This window comes from Phragmites australis, chromosome 19, assembly GCF_958298935.1.
Source record: "Phragmites australis chromosome 19, lpPhrAust1.1, whole genome shotgun sequence".
NCBI lineage: Eukaryota > Viridiplantae > Streptophyta > Magnoliopsida > Poales > Poaceae > Phragmites > Phragmites australis.
The window spans coordinates 24,160,256-24,180,372 of record NC_084939.1 but is presented as its reverse complement, the minus strand read 5'-3'; the positions used below and the strand labels follow the sequence as shown (position 1 = coordinate 24,180,372).

Below are 20,117 nucleotides of genomic sequence, written 5' to 3'. Positions count from 1 at the left end.
ACGAACAAGGCTACATGCATGTACGATACTGAGGCTAAAACTTTTCCTTTATTAAAAAAGAGAAACACAAGAATGTATGCATGTTCAAATCAAATTTGAGCCCTGAAGTGATATGGCGCGATCATGAAGAATTGAAGGAGGTGGTAGATGGCTGCTTTTAGTAGTAGTAACTGAAGATAGTGGAGAACTGATCGAAGGCATGCATGCACATGAATGCTAGTTATCATCAGTTCAAGTCTCGGGACTGTAAGAAGAGATATCTGTTCAAGATGAGCAAGAACATGAGAGAATTCTTTGAATGCCATAAAAAAAAAACATTTACAGTACACCATGATACTAGATGGTGGAGAGTATTATTATTGTGATCCAACCGTCCATTTTAATAGATATTATTGTAATTATCTTGATACACTTAGGGGTAATTACGTCATTGACTGACCGGACTTCGGACCTTCACCACCTATCAAGATCGATCGACGGAAGGTGAAAACCCTAATAAATAAAATTAACAGAATAAGTGAAAGCTTATCCGAAGAATAAACTAATATTTTGACCTTTCCTAATTAAATATATAATTTACAAGTTTATCATGGGTTTTTTTTCCAATCCTACCCTTATGATACCCATGATACTCTTTAATGATATCCATGATACTGATGAGCGATAGAGTATTATTGGACCAATCTAAACCACCGGATGAGAAAAATGGACGGCATGCACTCATTTAGGTGTACTGTAAAAATCCTCAAAAAAAAATTCCAATTCCTGTATACTTCTAAATTTTTTGAAGTTCCTTGTGTGCCATCCATTTTAACTTTATTTACTTCACTGACATTCCGATCTCCAGTCTGAAAAAACTGTTTACGGATATTGTTCACAGTTCAAAGACACATCAGCTCTATGTTTCTTCAAAAATTAGTAGTCTTTTATTTTTTCAATAAATTTAGAACTTTTTTTACACGTTCTATAATTGATGTACAACCCATTTTAATTAGATTCACTCAAAAATCATATGTATAATTTAAACTAAAATTCTCCAAAAACAAATCTACTTTTATAATTCTAATAATTATTAGGACCTCAAATAAAATCCTAAAAATCTAGAAAAAATCACTAATATTCTTAATATGTTATATAAGAATTTTTAAAATTATTTCTAGACGTAGGTAATATGGTGAAAAAGTGAGTTCCTTTGTAATGCTCTATTTATATATATTTTTATCATTGCATATAAAAATGAAACATTACAAATGAACTCATTTTTTTTACCATATAACCTAGAACTATAAATACTTTTAAAAATTAGTATATTATATAATAAAATATTAGTGAATTTACAAATTTTTGGGATTTTATTTGAGTCCCTAACAATTATTAAAAATTATAAAAGTAGTCTTTTTTTGGAGAATTCTAGTTTAAATTATACATAGAATTTTTGAGTGAATCTAATTAAAATAAATTTCACATAAATTATAGAACATGTAAAAAAAATTATAGGATTTTTAGAGAAACAAAAAACTACTGATTTTTGAAAAAACGTAGAGCTGTTGTGACCATAAACAATGGTAGGGAAGTAAACAAAGTTAAAATAGATAGCATATAAGGAACTTTAAAAAATTTAGTGGCATATAGAGAATTAGAATTTTTTTAATGTATTTAAGGAATTCTCCCCAAAAACATACATTTCAGATGACGCCAAGACTTTACAAGACTCTACGCGCGCTACACTCTGCAGTCTACTCCTGGAGTACTTGCAAGGGATCATCGAGCACAATGGTTAAATTTCCATTGACTTTTTGCCGCTGAGACAGTAGGTCTCTGATTTCATCAGCTGATGCCCTCATGCCCGCAAATGAGAGGGTTAGGCTATCTCCAGCAGTTACCTTAAATTTTTTATCTTCAAAAATACTATTACAGTATCCTCTATCACTATTACAATATTCCTTATTTTTTCATCTCCAGCAGCTACCCTATTTCCTATCTTCTACCCCTCTTTTTCTCTCCCTGGGCCTGTCTGTCAGCCTCTGTGAACAGTGTTGCTACAGTATTTTCTGCCTCCGGCCCAATGTCAGTACTTTGCGGAGTACTGTAGCACTGGATACTGACTTTGCTGAAGTTGGCCTTATAACCATCATTTCTCTGTATAGTATTTTATTCAATTCCAAATAAATGTCGTTTTGTGTTATATGTAGTTAATTATTTAAAATTTTATCTATCAATTATTTTTATGTATTGAGTTTAGATACTTAAAAATGATATAAGTATATTTGTCATAAAAATATTTATATAATAATATATTTTTTGCTATTTTTTAGCAATATATTATAACAATAAGTATATAGTTAAAGTTGTATTTTGATAACTATGTTGATATCTAAAATTATACTTATTTTGGATGGGAGGAAGTACTATAGTATAGAATAGCCGATCAACTTGCTAATGAAATGTAGCACCGGCATAATTAGGTCATTAATCACAGAGTTGATAATTAAACTTAGTAATGACCCAATACTATGCATACATGTGGATCAAAGCATACGATAAAATAAAATCCAGCTTGCACCATTGTTCAAACCACATTGTTTATTAGAGAGAGTGTCTGATAGAACCGGTCTTTTAAGGTATGGTTTATGAAACACAAATAATTAAATTGATCGTGCCGTACCGGCTCACGTGTGGGTGGCGCGATCCATGACACTACTTGTGAGCGACCTTGCCATGCCAAGGCGGGCACGGTTGCAACATGTGGGGTGGCGGCACACGGGCAGGACAAGTTGGTCAGGTGACGGGCGATGCGGTGGCGTGGGGGTGGTGGGGTGGCACCGACAGAGTAACAAGGCCGGATCGTGTCGGCACGCTGTGGCGAGGCCTTGGCCTAAGGACGGTCCAGCTCGTCATGCTGTAGGTGCGAGCCCGACCTACCTAGCTCTCAGGTCGTGCTTACAGTACAGGTCATATGGCGACCCATTGGGTACCGTTATTTGGACAGCTTTAGAGAGAACTATGAGCGGAAGAAGCGCATGGCAAGAAGACCAAGACCGAGCGAGGAGGACGAGGGATGATTGCGTATCTTTGGACCTTTCCTGAACTGCGTCATCAATTCTACACCATCATCACACTTTCTTGCTTGACAGTACATGCAGCTAGCTACCTGCTCGTGTCTGCAGCAGCGAAGTTGTACTCCAGTACGTGAACACACCCGTTGCTCCTTGAGCTTGAGGGCTGCCTATAAATAGAAGCCCAAGCATACTCCGGCGCTTCACAGGTAAACAGAGCTCTCCAAGCTAGCATTCTTCCACGCATACATCATCTGCCTTTGAAGGCCAACCGCTGCAGAAGGAGGTGACAGAAATTTAGATGGTTGAAGATAATATTTTTATTTTTCTTATCTTCGTTTCTTGATTCAAGCTGAACGTATGTTCATCTCTGGTGCATGCCTTAGCTTCCCCTTTCTCGTTTCATTCAAACTTGAGATGGAAATGCATGCGTTTTGTGCTTAATTTCTCCTGTTTCTTTTCTCAAGGCCTGAACTATATATATACAGTATATATGCATTTTCACAGATATGTATGTATGTATGTATGTCTCTGTCTCTAGTAATCGGAACACTTGTACATATGATTTTCGGAATCGAGTGCTAACTGTTTGTGAACTTACGAATGGATTCTCGACGCATGGTGCAGGTACGAAGCTCGTCTAGTGGAGTAGCGCAATGGATCTGAACCTGTACCTGGAGAACCTGTGCATCATGCAGGAGAACGAGCGGCTGCGCCGGAAGGCACTGCAGCTGGACCAGGAGAACAAGGCCCTCCTCGCCCAGCTCAAGCGCAAGCAGCAGCAGCAGCCGCACGCCATGCCGGCTTCTTCTCCAGCCTCATCAGCGTCGGCGTCCCAGCTGCAGGGCGCCCCTTCAGGCGACCTCAAGGCAGCCGGCAACGGCAAGCAGCCCAACTGAAGAAGTGACCGCTGCTCGTGCGTGCATGCATGAAGATGACGTGGAGGCCGTGCGCGTGTGCACCGTTTGTCACTGTCAGGAGCTGGGTTAGTTAACTTGTGCTAGCAGCAGTAGGAAGCTAGGAAGTAGGAACGACTGATGATGAGCCAGTAGCAGCATTTTGGGCCATGTCAGTTAGCAGTGTTTTGTGGGGCATGCTACGAAGGACTTAGCTTATGGTTCGATGCAGTTCTTCTTTCTCCTCTAACCGTGACGCAGGATGGCCGGCTAGGGTTCATCTCCTTCTTTCTCCTCTTTTTCTTCATCTCTCTCCTATCTCTCCTTTTCAACGGAGAACCAAAAGGATCCTGAAGATCCGACCCTGGGTGTTCATATTTCTCGTTCATTAATTCCAGCTTTGTGGAACAGTGTTGAATGCAAGTACTCAATGGAAAATTTCTGAACTCGACGGAAATTCACACTGCAAACTATAAACCGAAACTGATTCGCCAATATATATATAAACTGAAATAATGAAGCGCAATCGATAAGCCAAGCTAGCCCATGAATGGAGGCGACCGCGGGTGACCACGAGCCTTGCAGCTGCAGGCGACGTCATCCGCACTCGAGAGAAACAAAATAGCCTCAAGCTAGCTTCCTTACGTACTTCATCGCAGGTCACCCAACTAACCTGAACAAAGAAAGTCTAGAACCAAAAGACAAAAGACACCAATCACGCGCGACATCTAAACAAAACTATATAAAGTGTTCTTCTCCATGATTTTTTTTTTCGAAAACGGGACATGAGCTCTGCCATTCATTGAAGGATAAGAGAGATTTTGCACCGATCTAGGGACTGTCAAGCCGCACTAGGCAAGCGGCAGGAATGAGAACGGAAAAAAATACAAAAAAAAAATCCTGAAGGAAATTCGCCGGCCAAGCCTTCATCTTCGAAGTCTTGACGTCCAGTTCCTCTTGGTTACGGGCATGTACCAAGTAGTTAAGCTAGCTAAAACATGGGCGAAAATCCGAAATTAGACAGCATATATGAGCGTATTTACCGAAATGGACAACATGTAGTCGTATTTACTAATTTAGCATCTATATTTGGCACACCGTGTACCAAAATTTTTGGTACACCGTGTACCCAAAAAGCTATATTCGACACATGATGTGCTGAATATGACACTGTAGCCTATATTCGGCACACGATGTACCGAATACGGTCCATATTCGGCACACGGTGTGCCGAATATAGGCTACAGTGTCATATTCAGCACATCGTGTCATATTCAACACGATGTACCGAATACGGTCCATATTCGGCACACGGTGTGCCGAATATAGGCTACAGTGCTGTATTCGGCACACGGTGTGCTGAATATGACACTGTAGCCCATATTCGGCACACCGTGTGCCGAATATGGACTATATTCGGTACATCGTGTACTGAATACGGGCTACAGTGCCGTATTCGGCAAACGGTGTGCCGAAAATACCTTTTCCTGTGCAGTCACGTCACGGTTCATATTTCGGTAGGAAAAAGACATATTCAGCACACGGTGTGTCGAATATGGCTTTTTGGTACACGATATACGGTCCATACAGTGTGCTGAATACGAATGCTAAATTAGTAAATACGACTACATATTGTCTATTTCGGTAAATACACTCATGTATGTTGTCTAATTTTGAATTTTTGCCCTCAAATATGGGGTTTGAATATACTACTCCACATTACATCTTTTACCTAAAATAGTACTTCCTCTGAAAAAAAATACTTGACATTTAAGATTTGACACCGTCTACAACATGTACCTTTGATCACTACTTTTTACTAAGATATATTTATACAATTCAACGAACTTATAAAAATATGAAAGTATTTTTTAAAATAAATCTACAAATGCATATGATTTTTATATTTCCAAACGAAATATGTTAAAGTTATTGATAGTTAAAAATTAGGTTAATTAGATATATGCCATTATAAATCTGTCCTTTTCAAAATATGCCATTACAATTCGTGAAATTGTATTGGTGTCATTACTATTTCCTGGATATTGGAAGCAAACCATTTTGTACGCCTGGAGTCTGTATGAATGCCATCCTCGAGTATTGTATTTCGATATGGACCAAATAGCCCCCGTGAACGGCATTTGCATATTCGGATGTGGTCCGACTGGACCACGTTGTCCGCATTCTCTCGAACCCAACGAACACTAGCCCCAATCCCCTTTCTCTCTCGACGGCGGAGGCGACCGGCGATGGAGGTGATCTAAGATCCGTGGTGGCGCTCATCCTCAACCCCATCTGCACTAGTGCGCATGATGGATCAAGGTGGATCTAGTGCATCTGCAACGGGATCTCCAGAATCGTGAGTAACCCTCCCTCTTAGATCCATATGAGTTCGGCACATTGCATTGCCATAGGTGTAAGAATTAGGTTACTCTAGTCTGTTTTACCATATGGTGTTTAGGATTTTGTTAGGAGCGACTTCATGTATTCCATTGCTCGTTAGGCACCTGTTCACGATAGAGCTTCAGGTCCAAAGTTTTTTTAGCATAGACTTTGAAGGTAGGAAATCTATACTAAGGGGAAGACTTTGAAATGGGTTGTGGAGTTTCAAAGTTTCTCCATATATTTGCTTATGAAGAGCTTATGCACTACTGTGGAATGGGACTTGAGCTAGAAAGCTACAGTGGTTCTTTGACGAAAGGATAGCTGGGGATATTAGACTAGTTGATGACACACAACTGGTAGATGTGTGAAATGTACAAGGCAGAGATGTATGTCCAGCTTCTTGTAGGTGTTGCAGACAATAATAGGAGTGAGGAATTCGATCTTGCTTGCCTAGAACCAATTGAGATTGTGCCATTAGAAGTTGACTCTACTCAAGCATGCCCTCTAGCCCATGAAGCAGATGATTCAGGGTCTGATATATTTGACAATATAGAGGAGTATGTTGGTGTCAATGATGAACATATCTATGGTTAGGCAACAACTGCACCTGTTAGCAATGCACCACCAGCTGAGCCAGCTGCACCTACTGTCAATGCAAAACCAGCTAAGCCACCTACACGTGTTGCCATTGCACATGCTTCTGAGCCTGTTGCCAAAGGAGTGAATTTTCCTAAGGCACAGATAATGATTCAGACCCAGATGAGATTAATGTGTTGCATGATCTTGAGAACCTAGTTATTGAGAAGTTGGCCTTATTTACTGACATTGTAACATCCCAAAAAGTCATGAGGTAATATGCTATAACTAGAGGTTTTCAGTTTGCTAATTTGAAGACAGATAAGAAAAGATTCATTGCAAGTTATTCACATGAGGGTTGTTCATGGCGTATTCATGCATCTAGGCTGCAGGATGGGCGCACAATACATGTGATTTCAGTTTAGTAGTCTATTTTCTTTGAACATCCATGTATACATGTTCTAATTTACTTATGTTTGTACAATATAGATAAAGGTTCTTCTTTTTTTAACTCAATTGTCCAACTACAAGCTAAAGGAAGGCAAGATGGCTAGCCAGGAATGGATTGCAGATAAGTTGGGAGACTGGATAAAGAAGAATCCACACAAGGGGCAAAGGATGCAAAAGATAAGTTGGAAGAACAGTATAAGATCAAGTTGAAGTACTCCAAAGCCTGGGCTGGTATGAGGCTAGCACTTGACCGGATGCATGGCAAATATGAAGAGAGCTTTCAATTGTTGTTTAACTGGAAAGCGGATATTGAGATGAAGTCACTAGGTTCAATTGTTAAAATTGAGTTGGAGAAAATAGGTAAGAAAATTTGTTTCAAGATATTTTTTGTTGCTTTGAAGCCTTGTGTAGATGGCTTCACAGCTGGATGTAGACCATATATAGGAGTGGATGGGCATACACTAGACAATTAGCCTCAGCCACTTCTGTAGATGGGCATAACTATTTGTTTTATGTAGCATTTGCTATTTTTATGCTGAGATAGATGTCAACTGGCTACGGTTCATGCAACAATTGAATAGAACTATAGGTAGTCCTACAGAATTGGTGATATCAACCGATGCTTGTAAGGGATTGGAGAAGGTTGTTATTGTTGTTTTCCCTCAAGCAGAGCATAGAGAGTGCATGAAGCGTCTTTATCAGAATTTCATGAAAAGGTATCGGGGGTCTACATTCATTCAACACTTATATCCAACTGCAAGAAGTTACATAGAAGAAAGATTTATGTGGCATTTGCAACAGATTTATGACCATGCTCCAGATGTCATCCAATATCTGGAGACTTATCACTCAAGGATTTGGTACAAGTGTGGATTTACTGAATTAAGCAAGTGTGATTACCTTACAAATAATGTTTATGAGAGTTTCAACAACCAGATAAAGCAATACAAGGGCCTACTTCTTCATGAACTGGCTGATAGTATTAGGCAACTAATCATAGAGAAAATATGTGCTAGAAGGGAAATAGGAAGACATATGCAAGATGGCATATTGCTAAGTGTGGAGAAGGAACTGAATTAGTCAAGCAACAACCTGAGAGTTGTGAAGGTTGCTACGAGTGATAATGACTTTGCTGAAATCACCCTAGTTGAAGCTAACAATATTACTAGAAAGCACATAATGGACTTCCAAGACCACAGATGCTCATGCAGACAGTGACAAATTACAGGGAAACCATGCAATTATGCCTTGGCTTGGATCTGTGCCAACATAGGTATTAAGATCTCTAACTATGTACATGAATACTACTCTATCCATAAGTTTATGGCTGCATATGCTGGAAGAATTGCGCCAATGATATATAGGTCTCTCTGGCCTGTTGTGGATCTTGGCTTCAAGGTATTTCCACTTAAGCTTAGAAGAGCTACAGGCAGACCTAGAGTGCGGAGAATTAGATGAGTTCTTGAACCTGGAGCCAACAAAAAAGGTGAAATGCAAGAGATGTGGAGGATTTGGTCACTTTGAGAAGACTTGAAAGAGGGCAGAAGCACCTGATAAGGAAGATACTCCTACTCAGTCGACACAAAGGAAGTGGTACTTGTATGTTGTCAACTATTTAACTAATCAACTTTTTTTCTTTCCTTTGATGAATGATCAACCTGTTTGCAGGAAGAGACAAGAAGGAGCACTCACAAGCAGAAAGAACAAGAGGATGCCCAAGAAGAAAAAGACTCCGAAGAAGAAAAGATCTTTAAAAAAACAAAGGTTCAAGCCCTCTCAAGTGTACTACCTACTAGAGTAGTGAGGAGCCTGTCACACTGGCTCGGCATGTGATGGCTACCATTCTGTATTGGCATGTGTGAACTTGTGATGTTCTGAAGCTGTGAACTTGTGTTATGTGTGGTTGTGAACCTGTGGACAATCTTGTGAGTTTGCGTCCTGCGAACTTATGATGTCCTGTGAACATGTGATCATTTTGAACCTGTTGACAATCTTGTGAGTTTGTGTCCAGCGAACTTGTGATGTTATGTGAACCTGTGAACATTTTGAACATGTTTACAATCATGTGAACTTGTGATGTCCTAAACATTTTGAACCTGCTAGATTGTCAAAGCATCAGAATCATTTTGCCCCATTAGGTGCTTACTTATTTTAAATTGATGCCAAAGCATATATCTAATTAACCCTAGAATCTAGATGCTTGCTCATTTTGAATCTAGATGCTTGGTCATTCTGAATCTATATCAGGTGCTTGCTCATTTTGAACTGATGTTGATGGAAATTCTTTGACAATCTAGCATACGATGTAGGATTTAGTCATTTTGAGTCGACTGATGTAGGAAATCATGCTTTGACAATCTTGTGAGTTTGAAACTACAGAATCATTGAAACTACAAGGGCTTGCTTCCATTCATAGAGTCCCATATTACACTGGAATTTCACATCTTGCACACAACTGCAACAATGACACCAACCAAACAACCCACACATGCAGCAACAACACACGCACTATCCAATACAAGATCCATCTTCAATGACATATGATACTTCAATTTTATTGTCACTTACTTTAGTTCACATGTCACTTGTTTTAGCTCCCAAGTCACTTATTGTAGCTCATAGCTCAGCTGCTTTTGAGCTTCAGTTTCAGCAGGGACATCCATCTTCATCTGTGGCACCCTCTTCTCATTATCAGTGGTAGTAGCTTGCTCCAGGTTCTCCAATCGCCGCCGCTCCACTGCCGCTGCTCCAATCGTCGTAGATTTCAAACATAGTCCTCCTCCCACTTGTAGAATCCACAACTCTTGTCATTCTGCGAGGCCAACAAAATTAAAAGAATGGCGAACAAAATCCAAACGATCGGTGTCAGAAACATCACTTTAACCAACCAAAAACACATATTTTGACCAACTCACCGGGATATTGTTCTCGCATTTGAAGAACACCTTCCCGTAAGTGTCATTTTGATTGCTCCGCAGCCTCACCATAGGAATCCGACAACCCGGGCATTCAACCAGGGGGAGCTGATTCACGTCATTGTTGTTCACATTTGACCTCTCTCCTAGCGTCGGACTCTGGGACATGGTGCCCTGACAGGCTCTCACTCCAATCGCCTCTGCCACCACCGAGACGAAGGGGATTGGGGCTAAGGTTCGTCGGGTTCGAGAGAATGAGGACGGTGTGGTCCAGTCGGACCGCATCCAGATATGAGTGTGCCGTTCACAGGGGCTATTTGGTCCATACTGTAATACAATACTCGGGGATGGCATTCATACGGTCTCCAGACATACAAAATGGTTTGCTTCTAATATCCACAAAATAGTAATGACACCAATACAATTTCACGAATTGTAATGGTATATTTCGAAAATGGCAGATTTATAATGGCATATATCTATTCTTAAAAATTTAACTAGATCTTATCCAAAATGTCAAGTATTTATAACTAAATGGAGTACAATTAGGAAGTGGGCAGCCCACTCTATCATGTCACAAGTCACCTACCGTAGCCATTGCGACATTTCCCAACAATCTTTACCAAGACAGTAGAACAAACTCAACCACCCTGATACGATATCAGACGCGTGCGCATCAGCACATGTACGTGCAAGCAAAGCATCATGTCTATATATCGAAGTCACGAGTCGATGCAACACAATCGCAACATGGCAGGCTTGGAATCGAAGGGCAGCACCACGGCCAACGATGGCAGCCGCAAGAACGCGGCGACGCCGTCCGGCAACGGCGGCGACCAGCGGATGACGACAACAATGATCACCGACGACGACGAGTTGTTCGAGCTCGACATCACCCTCCTCAACCCCCACGACGACTTCGTGGCCAGCGACGATCGCCTCCGCCACAGCGGCCATTGCGCTGCCGTGGTTGCCGGAGACCATGGCCATGCCCTGCTGGCGAACTGCCTGCTGCCGGTGAGCTCGGTCAGCAACGCGGTGCCAGTCGCGGCGAGCAGTATCATCTCGTCGTACCCCTACTCCGGTTACTACAGCTCGAGGAGGCTCTTCACCGGCAGCAGCAGGAGGTTCCTTGGACGGCCAGGGAATTCGGCCAGGTTTTGCTTCTCCAGCAGAGGCTTCGAAACAATGGGGAACTACTTTCAGAGGTACTGAACTGCACTGATCGATCAATCCAGAGCATTTTTACGGTCCTTGGAATGTACTATGATGAACCATCAAATTATACCTTCCGAGATAACAAATTTGGTATTTTCCTATTTATAATTCTTGTACCTTCTAAAAATAGCAAAAATGCTCATATCTACTTTATAAAGCATAAGTTGATATTTACGTCATATCTTCTCTCCACTCTTCTTCCATTTAATAAAAACATCTAAATTTCAAATAATTTACTTATTTTTACCATCCACCTTCTTCCTCCATCCTCCCAATCTCGTTACTGTCTACGAATATGTTACCTATTTTACTAATATAAATAAATAAAAATATTTTAACGGTAAATTAGTAGATAATCTCTTCCTCTTTTTTTATCATATCTGAAATCAAACTACAACATTGCTCCTGACGTGTTCGTTCGACAGTACTCCTATGATACATCTACATATCCATATCTTGAATTTATAATTAATATTATAATATCCGATATTTGTGTTTTCATTACAATACACCAACACTTTGCTAGTTGATGAAGCGTGTAAGTTGATCTGGTGTGGAGCTATGAGAGTGTATGTCCAGTTGCCTAAGGCCCAAAGAGCCTTTGAATTTTGTCCGACCCGAGAAGACTCATGTCTTAGTCTGCACACATTTATGGCTCGGTCGTAGTTGGAGGGCCCACTAACGTGCGGCCCAGTTCACGAACCATCACAAGAGAATGTATGGCGTACGTATTCGAGCTGGTGCGCTAAGACGTGGGGGTACTCGTACAACTACGTGTCGAATACGGCTCGCGTGGCTGCGCCCGCACCATTCCTACACAACTCAGGTGGAGGCAGATTGGCTTTGCGGTCAAGCGGACCCACTCCGGCGACCTCGGCCGCGGTAGAATCCCTGGTGACGCCGCCAAGCCTCGGGCGTCGGCTTCTACGGGGGAGCGTCCGGTCGCCGGTGATTGCTTCTACTAATATGAGATCGGCAGTGACCGGTAACGGTTGAATCGCTCAGCCCTCCTCCTCCCCCTTCCTCTTTTTCTCGAACACGCAGAAAAACTACGCATTATTGTATTATACATAGAAAAAGACAAAGATGTATGTCAGTGTATTACGTAAAGGGGTACCCTGGCTAACGGGCTCAGCAGCGGACCTAACAACTAGAGCAGCATTCTCCCTGAAGTATGGTCGATCGTGCGACCACAGCGACCAGTCTAACGCCCACCCGACCAATCTCCCTATACCATCGCTTACACTCGCGATCAGCTCCACTGGTCGCATGGCCAGATTTGACGCAACTTGTCCAGAGCGCAGTTGCTAATATCCACTCAAGTGTTTTCTTTCCCCAGGTGCCAGCACCAGAGGACGAAGTCATGGACGGCGCAGTTGGGTATCGTCCCATCCTGTAGCATTAAATGCGACGGGATAGAATTTTGCAGGCCAGCACGACGGCGTACGGCGGATGGGACGTTGTCAGCAGCCCGACCAGGCAAGTGGACGGGGTTAGCGCAGAAGAGCACTGTCCCGTCCCGTAGCATTAAATGTTGCGGGATAGAACTTTACAGGCCGGTATGGCGGCGCACGACGGATGGGATGTCCTCAGCAGCCCGACCAGGCAAGTGGACGGGGTCAGCGCAGAAGGGCACTGTCCCGTCCCGTAGCATTAAATGTTGCGGGATAGAACTTTACAGGTCGGTATGGCGGCGCACGACGGATGGGATGACCTCAGCAGCCCGACCAGGCAAGTGGACGGGGTCAGCGCAGAAGGGCACTATCCCGTCCCGTAGTATTAAATGTTGCGGGATAGAACTTTGCAGGCTGGCATGGCAACGCACGACGCATGGGACGTCATCAGCAGCTCGACCAGGCAAGTGGATGGAGTCGGCACAAAAGTACTTTGTCTCGTCCCTTAGCATTAAACGCATGACAACTAGATGCATTGTGTTCTCAGAGCAAGTGGGCATGCCTGGTACTCTGTAATGATGGTTTGGGTTAGATTTTAGGATGAGCAGAGATTTTCTGTTTAGACCCACATGTAAGTTCTCCTCCTCCCTATTATATAAAGGCACGAGGATCTCGTTCCTAAGAGGGGGAAGGGGGAACTAGCAAGAAAGATCATCTGTAATCAACTGAGATCCTTCATAACACACACATGATGTAGGACTATTATCCTCTGGGAGGCCCGAACCTGTATAACTTCTTATGTCCCCTAGTTCACCGAACACACACCCGTTTCCTGAAACACCGTCCACACGTCCACTGTCCAGCATACTCTGGAATCACTGTCAGGGATTTACCCTCAGCATTTGGAGCGCCAGGTAGGGGGTGCATTTCGTCGTTTCAACAAGTTTGGAAAAAAACTTGACTAGGTCACCCATTGTCGAATCCACAGCAACCATTGAGTCCCATTCCAAGGACCCCGGCCGCCGCGAGGTGTTCGTCATGGGATACCACCCGGATGAACCTGGAGTGCTCCAGGCATAGGACACCAAGCCGGAGTCCGAGAGCTCTGAGACCCAACGTGAGGTCTATATGGCGAACCATACAACGGGAGCTGCTGAAGGCCCAAACGCCTCAAACACCGGTGGCAAACCCTCTAGCTTTACTCCCAGAGGGAAACCAGCTTGGTGCCAGACAAGCAGGTGATTCAAGACAACCCCCACATCCCCAGCATCGCCCTGAGGAGCCCCTACAAAGAGCACATTCCACGATGACATCGTCACCTAGGCCATCGTACCGTCTAAACGCTGGGGCTCCCTACAACGCGACTTCTCGCCGCCCCACGCCCAACGTCTCGATTACGAGACCATGACGCCGGCACAGAACCTACAGACCCTCTGGATCCTCCTCACCACCCACCGGTACCTATACCGGAGAGCTCGCCTGTGGCACCATGGCTGCGTGATCTTGCCCTCCTAATCAAGACCGCCCGACGCCAGACCACGTCAACATGCACCGCGTCTATTGTAAGGGCCGATGAGGGTCTCAGTCGCCAGGGGTCACAACAGGGCCTACGTCGGAATAGGTCCCGTGCTCCCCCAACATGGAGAGTACTTGCGGACCACCCCCACGTCAGGATAGCCAACCCTCCGGCATGCGTAACTCTTTGCGCTAACGTGACCTCTGGGGCATGATCCAGAGCCAGGTGGCCACTAGAGAGTAGGAGGACAGGGCTCGGCGCGAGCAGGAAAAGGGCAAGACGCCCTGCCAGACGCCTTCCCCTTGCAGCGAGGCATCGGACTGCTCCACCCCTTCGTCGGGACTTTGAGACCGCCGTCTCTCTCCCCAGGCGCGCGCTGCCGCCCAACAACGAGTGGCTCCCTGTTATGGGACAGGGTGTAACACCCTATCCGTTAGGTTACGTGAAGTGCGCTGGCCGGACAAGTTCCAGCCGGTCCTAGCCGAGAAGTATGACGGCTCGACCAACCCGGAAGATTTCTTACAGATCTACACCACCATGGTGCAAGCTGCAGGAGGCCATGGGAAGGTCATGGCCAACTATTTCCCTACTGCCCTGACCGGTTCCACCCAGTCTTGGCTAATGAACCTCCCCCATGGTTCGGTTCACTCCTGGGAGGATCTATGCGACCAGTTCGTCGTTAACTTCTAAGGAACCTACGCCCGACTAGGGGTCAAGAACGATCTATATCAGATCCGACAGCGACAAGGAGAGTCGTTGCGAGACTTCATCCGGTGTTTCACTGAATGCCGAAATACCATTCCAAGGGTCACGGGAGAATCCGTTATCATAGCGTTTGAATGGGGGGGGGGGGGTCAAAGACCAGAAAATGGTATAGATGCTGGGCACCCGGGTAATCCGACGCACAACTAAGCTCTTCGAATTCGTGGATAAGTGCGCGCAGGCCGCCAAGGCTTGGGAATGACAAGTCGACACTAGGCCGCGACCTGCATCCAAATGGCCCGCCCCTGCCAAAGGGGTCGACCGGAAGGACAAGAAGAGCAAGCGCAAGGCCGGACCTCCTGAAGTCTTGGCGGTCGAGCAAACCGGCCTGACACGCTGGCGCTTCAAAAAGAAAGATGGGAAAAAGGGTCAGGGCTACACATGACCTGACCGAATGCAAGGTCGTGCACGTCACCATCGACCAGGAGCTTGGAGAGCGCAAGTACAAGCATGGTGATGTCGATAAGGACAGGGCCGCCCTCGATCAGTCGGCATTGGGGTACCAGTAGGCTGATCATATGGTCTATCACATCTTCGGAGGCACCGTAACATATTCATCTAATAGGAAATACAAGTCGGTTGTCCAGGAGGTGTCGGCAACCACATCAGACACAAGCCCGCGCCTGAAGTAGTCGGAGGTCCCACTCACTTTCAGCCAGGTTGACAACCTCGCGTGCGTCCAACGCCTGGGTCGCTACCCTATCGTGGTCGAACCCACAGTGCCGAACATTCACCTGGGCCGCGTGCTCGTCAACGGCAGAAGCTCGATCAACCTCCTCTTTGCTGACGCACTAGACACCCTGCAGATTTCGAGAAACTCGTTGAGGCCATCCCTGCCTTTCTTCGGGATCACTCTAGGCTCCTCGGCAAAATGAGCAGTAGAGCTCGGGGGATTCGACCTCCAGTTCACCCCCCCCCCCAAACTTCTATCAAGTCCCAAGCGCTTGCGGATTTTGTAGCCGAGTGGTCGTCCTTCGAGTCCGAGCAGGTACCACGATCAAAGGCAAACAAGCACTGGACCATGCACTTTGACGGGTCATTCACACTGTAGAGAGCCAGGGCAGGAGTGATTCTAACCTCACCCACCGGTGACATCCTCAAGTACGTAGTTCAATTATATTTTCCAACAACTAATAACACTGTTGAATATGAGGGCCTCTTTTTCGAAATGCGAGCAACCGCCACACTTGGGATTAAACAACTATTGGCGATAGGGGACCCGCTTCTAGTTGTGAACCAGGTGCAAAAGGAGTTTCAGTGCTCTGACCCGATGATGGCAGCATACCTCGCCGAAGTGAGAAAACTAGAGTGATGCTTCATCGGCTTTGAGGTCAAGCACATCCCTCTCAAGGACAACTTCCTAGCTGATGAGCAAGCCCGTCTAGCTTCTTCTCGTCAACCTGTCCCGATCAGAGTCTTTGAAGAAAGACTCTCACAAACATCCACCGCGATCTCAGGCCAAGGTAAAGGGGATGCTCCGCTCGAAAATGGAGCACCCAAGGCAACACCTTTAGAGGCAACGCCTCCCTCGGTGCCATTGGTCTCGGGCGGCCATCATGTGGTCGCCCTGCTCAATTTGGGTACGACCAGGATGGATTAGATTGCGGACTACCTTCAGAATCGAGCAGCCCCTGACGATGATGCATCAACAGAAAAGGTCTCGTGGTAAGCCTACAGATACTCCCCGGTAGAGGGACACCTCTACCACCGAGGGAGCAATGACCTTTTATTGAAATGCATCACTCAGAAAGAGGGGAGCACAATGCTCTCTGATATCCACGGAGGTATATGTGGTAGCCACGTTTCGTACCGCACCCTGGTCAAAAAAGCGTTCCGGCAAGGATTTTATTGGCTCACTGCCCTTTAGGATGCATGCGAGCTGGTGAAATGGTGCGAGTTGTGTCAGTACCATGGCTAAAATACCAACCTACCAGCCCAGGCATTGCAAACCATACCACTCTCTTAGCCTTTCGTTGTCTGGGGGCTCGATATCGTAAAACCATTCCCCAAAGCTCCATGCAGTTTTGAATTCCTATTCGTGACCATCGACAAATTCACTAAGTGGATCGAGGCTGAAACCGTCAAGAAGATCACCGCCGCAACAGCAATTAAGTTCATACAAGGATTGGTAGTGCGGTTTGGTAGTCCAAACCGCATAATCATGGACAACGGAACTCAGTTCACCAGTAGTGCTTTCCAGGACTATTGCGATGAAATCGGGACCAAGGTTTGCTATGCGTCTGTGGCACACCCCAAAGCAACAGACATGTTGAAAGGGCGAACGAGATGGTACTACAAGGGATTAAAACCCAGGTCTTTGACTAGCTTAAAAGCTATTCAAGGCGTTGGGCGGACGAACTCCCCACAGTACTGGTCGCTACGGGTAATCCCTAACTGGGCTACGGCCGAGACCCCTTTCTTCTTGATCTTCGGCGCGGAGGCCATGCTCCCCTTAGAAATCGCCCTCCAGTCGCCTCGAGTCAGCAATTACTCGGATGATGACCAGGTGGCGTGATGAGAGAATGACATAAACCTGATCGAAGAGTTCCACGATTGTGCTCTAATTCGAGCCGTCCGATATCAGCAGAGCCTCAGACGCTACCACCACCGAAAGGTACGAGAATGAACACTGGTTGTAAGTGACCTCATACTTAGGCAAATTTAGAATAAGGCAGGTCAGAACAAGCTCTCCCCTAAGTGGGAATGGCCCTACAAGGTGGTCGATGTCATCCGGTCTGGTGCGGTCAGGTTGTCCATGGAGGACGACCGGGAATTACACAACTCCTGAAACATCACCCTATCGTGCAAGTTCTATATGTAGGGTCACTCAAAAACGGGCATGTTTCTCTATTTTTGCAGGGTCTTTCAGACGAGCGTGAAATACGACCTGTAAGTTCTAAAATTAAAAAAACTAGACTCCCTGTTTTGCAGGACTCCTCGACCAGCAACGAGCTCCCGACAGGTTAATTCTTCGACCACAACATGCGAACACACTTAACGGCCATTACGAGATCCGCCAACAACAAGGCACCCTGGTACAGTACAAAGCCCCATCCCACATGGTAACGTGGGTACGAACGGTCGGAAGCAACAAACAAGGCCACACACCCTCACTCGGGCCGAGAGCTGGTCGCCACCAATGTGTTTGTCGAGCTATGATCCGTTCTACGCCCCAAGAACCTGACTAGCAAGCGGGATGGGACAAAGACGGACATCATAAAACCTCAAACATTTTCCATTCATAAAAAGAAAGGATTACAAGCCAACTAGTTACATCCAATCGGACAAACTATCCTGGCACATGCCTGCCCTATCCTCCCTGGCTCAAGTAACTAACGCGAAGTTGACAGAAAGAGTCTGTTGGACTCTCATCTCTACCTACCTCTGAACGAGTCAAGAAACCTCTTATACTCCTCCCTAGAACGACAGCTCACCGCTCCAGTGGGTTGTTCTTAATTCTTCAACACTTGCAGTCAACTCTGCAAGAAATACTCCGGTGCTATAATTCGATGAGCATAAACCAAGCACTGGACTGGTGGGTTGCTCTTCAATCTTCTGCATTTACATTCTTCTCTGCAAGAAATGCTTCAATGTTACCCTACGCAGATAACAGGACTATACAATGAGATTCTCAGTCTTCTCCCCTTTTATCAGAAAGGCACCGGTGAGTTCAACACACAGAGCACCGGATTATCCGGTGAGGCTATCAGCCTCTATGCACAATACTCCGGTGAGTGCAAACTCTACTGCACTGGACTATCTGGTGGGATAATTCTCCTGTGATTTTTCTAATTCAATCAAATTTTGTTCCGGCTACGGTAATTTTTTGATGTATTACATCCATAAGTCATACTAACATATATTTTTGATAAACATATTAGTCTCAATAGCTATATTATCATTAATCATTAAAATTACAATTATAACCTAATATGACTATTTTTTACTGTATCCTCTATTGCCATTGCTAAACATACGCAGCTACCAACTCAAGGCCTCTGGATCATGATTTCCGAGGCCACCCAGCTCGATCGGCCGACACACACGGTGCTGGGAGACGATACAGTAGCCACCCTGGACCTGGGATCGCCCCTTCCACAGGAATGCACACCGGAGCTTGTAGATCGCCTTCAGCGCCCACTTGGAAAGGTCTAGCATGATGAGATAGTAGACTGGGATCGCCATGAGCACCGCCCGAAGCAGCGTCGCACTGCCCGCCGCCTCCCCCCTCTGATTGCCGGCGCGAACTGCATGCACCTGTCTGGCGCTGCCTGTTCAATAATTTCACTCTTGCGCGTTTCAAGTAGCGTAAAAAAATTGGAGTGTTACAAACGATGCTGTCTTCCTTGGCCCTGTGCTATCTTTACTTGATTGTCGCCTAATCCAACAAATACGTTGTGCTTTTGTTTGATAAGATTTCGTGAAATGCCGTCAGCTACTACTGTGCATATCCGTCAGTAAACTGGGCTACTGTAGATGTGGTGTGTTCCACGTTTCACCGAGCAGAATTAGGCATTTGAAAGCTGACATCTGAAAGGAATCTAGAGTTCAGAAAGAACAAAAAGGCCTACTATCATTAAGTGAACGTTATATAGCTGTGCGATATTTGTGCACTAAGTGATTTTTCCTTAGAATTTGGATACTTGATAATGAAAGAGCAAGAGAAAAGAAACAAACTCGTAGGATATGGCCTATATGAGGAAAATTTCCATGCACCTAATTGATGAAATCTGCTGCTAAACGTGGCGCATCATGAGCGTTAGCTTGCATCAATCAAAACTTGTTATCATCGAATCATGGATTTCATAAAAAAAAAGCATGTAAACATGTTTTCGAATCACAAAAACCATCAGCCTATGATAATATGTAGATTAACTTTTATCTGCAACCAATACTCAGTATCATAGTGTCATGGATGCAGTGGGTAAAACTTGGGGCAATTGCCTAGT

At 44.9% G+C, this 20,117-nt stretch overlaps 1 protein-coding gene across 4 annotated transcripts; it reads left to right on the top strand.

Annotated features, from left to right (window-relative positions):
* The first annotated feature begins 10,994 nt into the window (after positions 1-10,994).
* Positions 10,995-19,778, top strand: LOC133899875 (uncharacterized). 4 transcript variants are annotated; one of them, XR_009906460.1, is made up of 3 exons: positions 10,995-11,486; positions 18,827-18,931; positions 19,150-19,772. XR_009906460.1 is itself a non-coding variant. In XM_062340905.1 (3 exons), exons 1-3 carry the CDS (start codon positions 11,011-11,013, stop codon positions 19,321-19,323), a joined length of 759 nt encoding a protein of 252 aa, XP_062196889.1. In that variant the 5' UTR covers positions 10,995-11,010; the 3' UTR covers positions 19,324-19,772. The 4 variants fall into 4 exon arrangements, 3 of the variants coding, with proteins under 3 accessions (XP_062196889.1, XP_062196890.1, XP_062196888.1); XM_062340905.1 differs by having other exon boundaries at positions 18,823-18,931; XM_062340906.1 differs by having other exon boundaries at positions 18,827-19,778.
* The last annotated feature ends 339 nt before the right edge of the window (positions 19,779-20,117 follow it).